The sequence below is a fragment of the Geospiza fortis genome, unplaced genomic scaffold (assembly GCF_000277835.1).
Source record: "Geospiza fortis unplaced genomic scaffold, GeoFor_1.0 scaffold148, whole genome shotgun sequence".
NCBI classification, from domain to species: Eukaryota; Metazoa; Chordata; class Aves; order Passeriformes; family Thraupidae; genus Geospiza; species Geospiza fortis.
In genome coordinates this window covers 76,978-87,209 of record NW_005054655.1, presented here as the reverse complement: position 1 = coordinate 87,209, position 10,232 = coordinate 76,978, and the positions used below count along the sequence as shown (strand labels likewise).

Below are 10,232 nucleotides of genomic sequence, written 5' to 3'. Positions count from 1 at the left end.
CCGGCGCTCTCTGAGGGCTCGGCGGCGCTCTCCGTGGCTATGGTCATCCAGCCGTTCGTCCCCGTGCTGCAGGACTCCTCCTCACCGCTGTCCCCCTCCTCCCTTGCGCTATTTTCAGTGCTCAGTGCTGTTGATGCCTCTTTGTCCCCGGGGTTGCCCGAGGCAAAGGCGGCTGTCCAGACCATGGGCGTGCTGCTTTTCCTCCTCCTGGCCATGGAGCCCGCGGACACGGGGCTCAGCACGTCCTCGATCACCGTGGCCTCCTGGGTGGTGCTCACCAGGTTGGCCCCCACGTCTAAAGCAGAGAAATTTGTCCAGGAGCGGAGAGCTGCAGGGATTTCAGCCGCCTTTTCGAACGCTTGGGAGCCCTTCTGGCAGGGCGGCCCCGCTGGGCTCTCTGGCGGGCTCGCTCTGGGGTCATCGATGAAAGCCATACCCTCTGCTGCCACCGAGGCAAAGAAGTTCTCCTTGTTCCGCTCAGGTTTGAGCCTGCTGGTGGCAAAGGCATCGAAGGTATCGTCCCACTCTGAGGGCAGCGGGGGGACGGCGGGCTCGGTGTCGGTGTCGGCCGGAGGGAGCTCTCCCGGTGCTGGGGGACTGGTTTCTGGCACGGGGACACCAACGCTCTGGGCTGGAGACTCCCTCTGGGGCTCTGTGTGCCTTGGGGAGCCAGAGGGACTGCAATCCTCAGAGGAATAAAAGCTCCCAGCGACCTCGGGTGCAGCACGCGGCCCAGGCGGGAAACTAGAGAGAAAGTGAGTAGGTGAAGGAGAATTTAGTACCTGGTCAGCGAGGAGCTCCTCAAAGAAGGGATTGCTCTGCAGGGAGTTGAGGAATGGGTTGGTGGGGGCCAAGCATCCGGCCTGTCTGTCTCCAGGAGCGGGAGGGAGGTTAGAGCTCGGCATGCTAGCGGCAAGGGCAGCGGGGCACGGGGCAGGGGAGCGGGGAGCACAATGAGAAGGAGCATCTGAGCTGGTTTCTACCTGAGGAGACACTTCCAGGCTGTGGAGGGAAGACAGAACAGTCCTCCTGGTTAATGCTGTGACAGGGCTGGAAGCACACACCACACACACCACAGACGCTCCAAGCAGCGCAATGACCGATCCATGCCTGGCTCTTGTTAGGCACAGCAATGATTATGGAGTCACGGCGTGGAAGGGGCATGCACGACACCCAGGGAGGGGCAGCCCTGCTCCCAGGACACTCCTCCACATTCCCCTTCTGCCCAGGAGCCACAGAGGTTTCCCCACCTCCTGCAGCCCAAGGTGCGTTTGTCCCGGTGCTGGTGGCACCCGGGGCATGTGGAGCACCAGGAGCAGCCTGGGCTCCTGGGTCAGGGTCACCTGAACCAGTGCAGAGGAGCCTTTCCCAGTTCATCCCAGTGCCTCCTCGCTGGTTTGCCAGCATGACCAGCATGGGAGCACACACAGAGCTCACGCTGGCACGGGAGGGAGGGACAGGGCTGAGGGACCAGAGCCCAGCAGGAGGGAACACGTGGCCAGGACAGGGCCCTGTCCCCACTCTGGACTCTGGCCCACCTCCCACATGTCCCTTGTCACATCACTTCTGCCCGAGATGCCTGAAACCCCAGGGGGATCCCAAGGTGAGCTGACAGCACCCTGCTGCCTGCTCAAGCAGGACTGAGGGACCTTTCTGTGGGATTTCACTGATTGCAGTTGTTCTTCTGGGAACAACTGCAGCAATGTGGAGTCACCACCCTGAGGAGGCTCACCAGGCTCAGAGGTTTTCACATCACAAAGGGGGGTGTGGTGTGGACACCCCACATCCACCTGGTGCTCTGACTGCCACGCTCCCTCCTCTGGGCCCTTGTCTCACCCTTGGGAGGAGCAATCCCATCCCCAGGACAGCGCACCTGGCCCTGCCCCATAACAGATCCCAGGGGATTGATGCCTCCTGCACCAGAGAGCTCCCCTCTTGGCTGAGGAGGAACATGGGCATGGATCAGCCAGCTCTGGGCACACCAAGGTTTAAGAGGAAGGAATAAATGAATTGCTTTGCCAAGATGCCCAGGGTATGTCCAGCCCTGGGGCTCCACCCTGGGATCTCCCTGCCCAGCTGCTGGGAGGGATTGCAGGTGGCACTGCAGGATCACAAAGTTGTTTGGACAACTATTTCCATGTTATTGTGCATCCACCAAGCGCCTCAGACACATTTTAAAGCACAAAATGCCACCTTGAGGCAAGAGCTGGTGCTGGTGATGGTGCAGCTGGTCGGTCCCAAAGCAGGGAGGGCGTTGGGCTGGCAGCACCTGGCCCAGGAGCGATGTCCCCACCATGGGCACCCCCTGCTCCCACTCCTGGCAGCTGCACAGCCCCTTCCCACATCCTGCTCTCAGCAGCTCCTTGGAAAGGTGCCCACTGAAGCCATCCATGCCACCAAAGTCCCCCGTACCAGTCTGGGGGCAGGGAACACTGCTGGCTCTGCTCCAGCACCCACAGAACACCACTGAAGGGACCTGGCAACCCAGGGCCAAAGAAAAGCCTGGACCCCTTCATGCTGACTGAGATCTGCAGCTGCTTTGGGGCACAGACAGCTCGTGGGTGCCCTCTCCTGCTGTCACACAGCAGCTGTGCCACCAAAGTCCCCCGTACCAGTCTGGGGGCAGGGAACACTGCTGGCTCTGCTCCAGCACCCACAGAACACCACTGAAGGGACCTGGCAACCCAGGGCCAAAGAAAAGCCTGGACCCCTTCATGCTGACTGAGATCTGCAGCTGCTTTGGGGCACAGACAGCTCGTGGGTGCCCTCTCCTGCTGTCACACAGCAGCCGTGGTGGCCGTGCCCAGCCTGGTCCCCACAGCCCCACCCTGCTCCGTGTCCTCTTCTGCTTGGCCCAGGCAGGAGCAGCCAGGAACAAACCCCACAGCTGCAGCCCAGTCCTCCCAGGGGTTTTGAGCTCTGGGTGAGCACACACAGTCTCCAGAAGTTTTGGGAGAAGCTGATGGACCCTGAGGCACAAAGCACCCCAGAGTGGCAGCCACTCTCTGGAGAGAAACCTCTCCTGGCATTGCCAGCCTGGAGATCAGCAGAGGTTGGACCTTTTCCCCCAATCTGGCATTGCCAGCCTGGAGATCAGCAGAGGTTGGACCTTTTCCCCCAATCTGGCATTGCCAGCCTGGAGATCAGCAGAGGGTTGGACATTTTTCCCCAATCTGGCATTGCCAGCCTGGAGATCAGCAGAGGGTTGCACCTTTTCCCCCAATCCCCCTCAAACCTGAGCTCCCCAGAAGAGGGGAGCAGCTGCTCAGTACCTGACCACTCAGCTGGATGAGTTCACAACATCCACAAACAGATTTTAACAAGGCAAACCATGGCAAATTTGCCTTCCCAGCTGGAAAGGGAAGGTGACAAGGGAAGGTGACGCGGGAAGGTGACAAGGGAAGGTGACAAGGGAAGGTGACGATGTCCAACCACCAGGATCCCAGGGTGGCTGCAAGGGGCACACAGCCCTGCCCCACCTCTGCTTGTCCTGCTGGCACTGCTTCCATGTTTTGCTCCAGACTGAGATCCAATCCTTTGTGCTGAGTAAGAGCAGCCAGGGCCTGATCCAGCTCTGCTGGGCTCCAGCTCTAAAAGGCTGCAGAGCATTAATCAGCTGCACTGATTAACGAGCACTGGCTGCTAACGACCGTGCCAGCTGCCAGAAGCTGAGTGGGTGAAGTTCCCTCCTCAGGGGGGGCTGATGCCAGAGCAGCAATTCCAGGCACCTGGAATTGCACCAATCCCCACCTGCACAGGTGCAGGAACAGCTTCAAGGCCTCCTCAAACCCCTGAGATGATCCTGCCTTCATTCCCCAGGTCACCATGGAATGGTTTGGGTGGGAAGGGCCCTTAAGGATCATCCCATTCCACCCTGCCATGGCAGGGACACCTCCCACTGTCCCAGGTGGATCCAGCCTGGCCTTGGGCACTGCCAGGGATCCAGGGGCAGCCCCAGCAAATCTGGGAATTCCAGCCCAGCCAGGAATTCCTTGCCAAGATGCCAGCCCAATCTCCCCTTTCCCAGTGGGAGCCATTCCCTGTGTCCTGTCCCTGCATCCCTTGTAAAGTCCTGATGGGGCTCATGGGGTGCTGGACCTGCTGATATTGGCTAAATATGTAAAGACAGAACTTGAATCCATCTTTGTTGGATTCTCATTTCCTCCTTCAGCTCCACTGTGGAAATTTCCTTTCTGCTTCTCAACCCCACTCCTGCTGGGACCCACTGGGGTTTGGTCAGGGGCTCTTGGCTGCAAATTCCAGACAGAAGAATCATGGAATGTTTAGACTGGAAAAGCCCTCTAAGACCATCAAGTCCAACCATCCTCAGCACTGCCAAGGCCACCACTGACCCCTGTCCCCAAGTGTCACATCCACAGGGCTTTTAAAGCCCTCCAGGAATGGGAACTCCACCCCTGCCCTGGGCAGCTGTGCCAGGGCAGGACAAACCTTTGGAAGAAATTTTCCTCAGGAAGAAATTTTCCCAATATCCAGCCTGACCCTCCCCTGGCACAACCTGAGGCTGTTTGAGAACCTGTGACTTTCCACTGGGATTTCAAATTGCAGTGTCACCATTCCACCCCATTCCTTGGGATGGACATCCCTGTTCCACCCCATTCCTTGGGATGGACATCCCTGTTCGCCCCCATTCCTTGGGATGGACATCCCTGTTCACCCCATTCCTTACCCTGAGCCCAAAATCCCCTTTCCCACCCCCCTGAGGGAGGATGCTGGGAGTGCTGGGTGAAAGCAGGAGTGGAGCACGGCAGATTCCTCTAGAGGGAAACCTACACTTGTCTGATGGAAGCAGCTCTGTGCAGCACTGAAACGCTGACTCACCCTCCTCCTCCTCCTCCTGCTGCTCCTCCTTCCCCTCCCATTCCCAGCACACGGCTCCGCCAGCCAAAATAAATCTCGGGTACCTCCCTGCCCTCATTTATTTGTTTGGCAGCACTTCACAGACGCCTTTGAGCCTTGCAGCAATAAAAAAAAAAGGAAATAAAATATTGCTGAGCAACCCCCTGATGGAAAAAGTCTATTGGAAACAGCTTGTTCAGTGCAGGGAGATTTCTCCCTCCGGATCCCAGCCTGGCTCTCAGGCCGAGCAGGGCTCTGCACCAGCAGCAGAAAGCAGCACAAGGGAAGGGCAGGGAGGGAGCCAGCCCCGCTGTGCTGAGGGCAGAGCTGTGCTGCAGCCCAAGGAAATCCCCCAGGAGGGCTGGACCCGGGGGTGCCACTCCCGAGCTGCTCTTGGCCCCGTTTTCCCACAGACAGGGCTCCCCTGGGTGGAAAAGCAGAGCATGGAGGGGCTGGAGCATCCTGCAGCAGCTCCAGACCTGGCAGGGATCAGGAACCTCCTCCCACCGGCAGGAGCAGGATTGGGCAGGAAGGGGTTGGGAAGAGGTGGGAACAGCAGCCCAGGACATTTTTGTACAGGGTGGGAACACCAGAGGGAAGGAGTCAGGGAATGAGTTTTAAATAGGAATTCCAGAGGTAGAAGGACTAGGTTTCTCTATAATAAATCACCTATAATAATCCATAAATGATCTATAATAATTATCTGTGCAATAACCACTTTGCTCTTCCCTTGGGCCTCACCTGTCCATCATCCCCATGCAAATGGACAGATCTTCCTTTACAGACACTTGCCCTCAAAACCACAGGAATTTAAAAAACAGGAGAAATCTGGGCAGTAGGAACCCAGGGAGATGCCAACTTCAACCCAATTCCCACTTTTAGGAGTGGGAGTGGGGCTGTGCTTCTCCTGGATGGTTCCAAAGCACATCAGGGCTGAGTCCAGCTCTGGGTCCCATCCTGCCCTGGGAAGGGCAGGCTCAGCAGCACCAAGAGCCATTTTCCAGCCTCACACTGACCCCACTCCATCCCTGGGGCTGCTCCAAGGCAGGGGCAGAGCTGCACAACCCCTGTGCCACAGCTGTGACCTGATGGCTCCCATGGATTCATCCCTGTTAGCCACCACGCCCTGCTTTCACATCACGGCCTTCATCTCCCTCTTCCTCAACCTCGGCAGCCTCCCAGGCTCTGCTCTGGGGTCCTGCTGGCTTTGGAGGGGCTGCCACAAGCTCCATGCTCCATGCCAGCACTGCCAGCCTGGCCAAGGACTCTGCTCCAGCCATCCCAAGCCCTGCTCCCATTCCCAGCCCTTAGCAAAGGCAATTTTTAGGAGCACATGAGAAACAGGGAGGAACTGAGTCAATGTTTGGCCTCACTGCTGGATCCAAGGGTACAGGCTCTGGGAAGGGGCTTGAACCTGAAAATGGAACTGGTGCCTCTGTTTTTATAGGACAGAGCAGAATTTCCTCTTTCTCCTATTGCCAGGCCTAAGATGCAGCCCCGTTTTACCATCAGGATTCTCCGCAGGAAGCAGGAGCTGCAGAGCTCTGATAACATTGGAGGAAACCCTGGAAACATGTAAAGGATTGTTTCAGCCCCAGGCTTTGCCTCAAATAAACCTGCTGAGCTTCTTCCTTACACACAGCCCTTAACCACTGACATTCAAAGCAACAACCCCCAACCAGGCTTTTATTCAGCCTCCAAAGAGCAAACACCATCTTCCTACTGCTCCATCCCCTCCAGGATCAAAGCCTGGAGCTCCAGGGATTAGCAAAGCCAGGGATGATGAGCAGAGCCTTTGGGACCTGCTTCCCTGAGAAGGATCAGGGAAAATGGGGTGTAAATAAGGGCTGAAGGCAGAAATGCCCACTTCTGTCCCCAGTGAGAGCACAGGCAGGTTTGCAGAGCCAGCTCCCACGCTGAGGGCTCAGCAAAACCCACCCAGCACACAACAAACCCCTCTTTATAAAGCTCCAGTTAAACCCAGCCCAAAGCAGCAGCTCCTTATTTTGGGAAGGGTGTGTTTGGCAGAGCAAGTGGGTAAAGATGAGCTGTGCCAGGCTCAGTTTGCTGCAGGCAAACTCAAACCATCCTTCTAATTACAGACCTTTTAACTAATTACAGGCTGAGGCTTCTGGGCTTGCAAAGGGACTGACTTTGATGCTTTCTCACCACCTTCAGCTCTGGGTTAAACTTGGCCTATCCAAGGTGGCCAAACAGGTGAGAAGGTGCTGCTGGCAGAAGTTTCCAGAGTCAGGAAAGCAGGAGGGGAAAAGTCCTTTCTGCAAATAAGTCAAAACTTAAAACTGCTCAGTTCAGAGGCTGCTTCTTTCCAGAGCAAGGGTTAGTCCAGCTCTAGGAGTGACACTGCTACTGAACAGCCACAGATGGACATCAGAGAACCCCCAGAGACAAGAGAATCTGGAAAAGTTTGGGCTGGGCTCAAATCCCACCCAGTGCCACCCCTGCCATGGCAGGGACACCTCCCACTGCCCCAGGCTGCTCCAGCCCCAGTGTCCAACCTGGCCTGGGACACTCCAGGGATCCAGAGGCAGCCACAGCTGCTCTGGGAATTCCAGCCCAGCCCCTGCCCACCTTCCCAGCCAGGAATTCCTTCCCAAGGTTCCTTCTGACCCTGCCCTCTGGCACTTTGAAGGCACCAAGACCTAAAAGCTCTTCTTCTTCTTTGACCTGAACCACCAGCTTGGCCCACGAGGTCATTCAGTGTAAGGAAGCAAAAGGAAATCAGACAAGTCAGCTGTGTATAATTAAAACAAGTAATGATGTCCTAATGAATGGCCAGCAAAACTGAAGCACTGGGACAGGCAGGGCACAGACAAACCCTGTCCCTGTGAGGATGGACAGGGCCTTTCTGCAGCAAATCAGGCTCGGTCACCAAACGATTCCTGGAATGCTCCCCAAAGGCTCTCAGCTGTCCCAGTCCCTGGACACTGGGAGGGAGAATCCCTTCCCAGCCAGGCAGCTCCAGCATTTCCTCCTGCTCCAGGAGCCACTTCTGCCAGCTCCTCCTCTCAATCCCCCCTGCTCCAGTTCAAGCTCACTATTGCCCATTCTCAATTGCAAACTGCACCTAAAGCCCGCTCTGATGTTCCTAAACACCCAAAAGGGGTTCTGTGGATTCCTGCCCTGCAGCTCGTGCTGCTTGGGATCCGTTCCTGGATTTGGGAGAGAAAACCCCAGCCAGAGGAGCTGCTGCCACAGCCCAAGTCTCTCCTCAGGGACAAAGTCCTTGGCAAGGCAGCTCTGAGCAAAGCTCAGCTCTGGCTGAGCCTGAGATTAAACTGTGAGCACTGGAATGGATTTAAACAAAGCCATGGAGTGGAACACTCTGGGAAAGGAGCAAGGCTGGGCATGAGTGCAGGGAGCTGTCAGAAAGCTGCAGGGGTTAGGGGCACTCGGGGTGATTATCCACTGGGCTGGATGGACAAGGAGCTGAACTGGATCTGCAATCCCTGCCTCGAAATCAGAGCATCCTGGCCCTGCCTGCCTCCTTCCCAGGACTGCCAAGAGGGGAAAACCTGCTGGTTTCTCAACCATTTCCCAAAGAAAAGGCCCCAGAGAGAGATGCTGAGGGCAGCTCCATCCCATCCCATCCCATCCCATCCCACTGATGCTTCCCTGACTGCCTCAGGCACTTGTGGAGGCACTGCCTGGATACAGCAGGATTTTTAAGCCTTGATTTTATATTCTAGGCCTTAACCAGCAGGTTTCTTATCCCAAAATTAGAAAGAAAAATTCAAAGAATGATCTTGAGTGGGAATGCTGTGTCCTTCCTCAAGGACAGGGTGCAGAGACTGGAGTCCCTCAGGCTCATGCACAAACCCTGCCCTGGGATGTGACACCAAACCACTCCAGGGCTTTGATCTCCTGGGAATCCCAGAATCACAGCATGGTGGGGGCTGGAAGGGACCTTACAGCCCATCCCATTCCACCCCTGCCATGGACAGGGACCTTCCACCCCCCAGGGTGCTCCCAGCCCCATCCTTGGGCACTGCCAGGGACAGGGAATGCCAGGGGTGCAGCACAGCAGCCCCCAGACCTCACAGCCGTCTCACATCCCGCCTGCTGGACTTTGTGGAACTGAGCTCCAGTGGGATGGGACATTGCTGGTGTTCCTGCCCCAGGGGAGCAGCTCCTGCCTGCCCCAGTGTCCCCAGCTCTGCCTGTGCAGCCTCAAGGCCACCACGAGCACGACACCTTCCCGTGGAAAGGAGGAACCCTGGGGCTGGAGCTGGAGCCAGGCTGAGGGATGTGCTCATCCCCTCACAAGTTTAACCCCTGTGGGAGCCAGGTTATGTGGAATAAACCAGGAGAGCCCTTTTCATTAAAGGAGGCTCCGACTGAACCAAAATCCTTCTGCTTAATAAATGAGGTTGAAGTCAGCCCAAATTAGAAAATCCCTCTAATAAACAAGCCTGCAGACTGAAGCAGCTCTGCTCTGAGTGCTGGTTGTTTTCTCCGGCTGACTTTAACCCCATTTCCTGCCTCTCACTGACACCAGCCTCGACCTCTGGACTGCCAGCTCAGCTCCAGGGGGGACACGGGTGACAAATCCCTGACAGGAACAGCACAAACACCACAAGCCCCCAGGACTGGGAGGGACAAATCACCACACAAAGCAAGAACAGTTAGAGACTCATTACTGGGAGAAGGGAAGGCTGGGTGGGATGGGAAGAGGAAAGAGCAGGGTTGGGATTAGTTACTTTGGGAATATTCATGATACCTCATATAGCCAAAGTGCTGCACCCTGACCAGACCCTAAAGGGGGGTGTGGGGTTCATAACAGGAATGTGATTACAAATCCCACTATCCTACATCCCAGCCTGACTGCCAGGGAAGCTTTGTTAGCTCATTAAAGGATAATGAATCTCTGTTTTGAGGCCACAGAACCACCTGGTGTGACCACACGGAGCCTCCCCTCTCCGTGGAGGGGATCCCTCCCTTCCCTGAGAACAAAACACATCCCACATCCACCAAAGGTGGTTTTGGCAGAAACCAGGAGAGGATCCAGGAAAATCCCCTTCCCTTTGAGACATTTAAGAGCAAGGAAGCATTTCCCCTACTCTGCCCTTGCCTGAGAGCTCCCAGGAGCACCCAGGAGCTGCTGGAGGCAGGAATTGGGGCAGGAATCACCAGCCTGGACCTCCACACCCCCTGGCACTGACCTGGGCTTCTGAGGGGACTCTTTGGGCTCCTTGGACCCAAACCAGCCGCTGCTCTTACTCCTCTCATCCCCCGCGGCCGAGGTGTGCACGGGGGTCCCTCTGTCCCCCTGGCCTTTGCCCCCGTGGTGGAAGAAGCCTCCCTTGGCTTTCTTGTCCTCCTTCCTGCTGTCCTCAGGCGCTCTGTCCTTGGCC

General features: G+C 56.7%; 1 protein-coding gene across 1 annotated transcript in view; it reads right to left on the bottom strand.

Annotated features, from left to right (window-relative positions):
* RAB11FIP5 (RAB11 family interacting protein 5) overlaps positions 1-10,232 on the bottom strand; it is a 25,268-nt gene that overhangs the window by 9,936 nt on the left and 5,100 nt on the right. Inside the window, exons 4-5 of the mRNA XM_031064917.1 lie at positions 10,041-10,225; positions 6-744 (exon numbers count right to left, since the gene is read on the bottom strand). Coding sequence (XP_030920777.1) covers positions 6-744; positions 10,041-10,225 — 924 coding nt within the window. The remainder of the gene's footprint in view (positions 1-5; positions 745-10,040; positions 10,226-10,232) is intronic.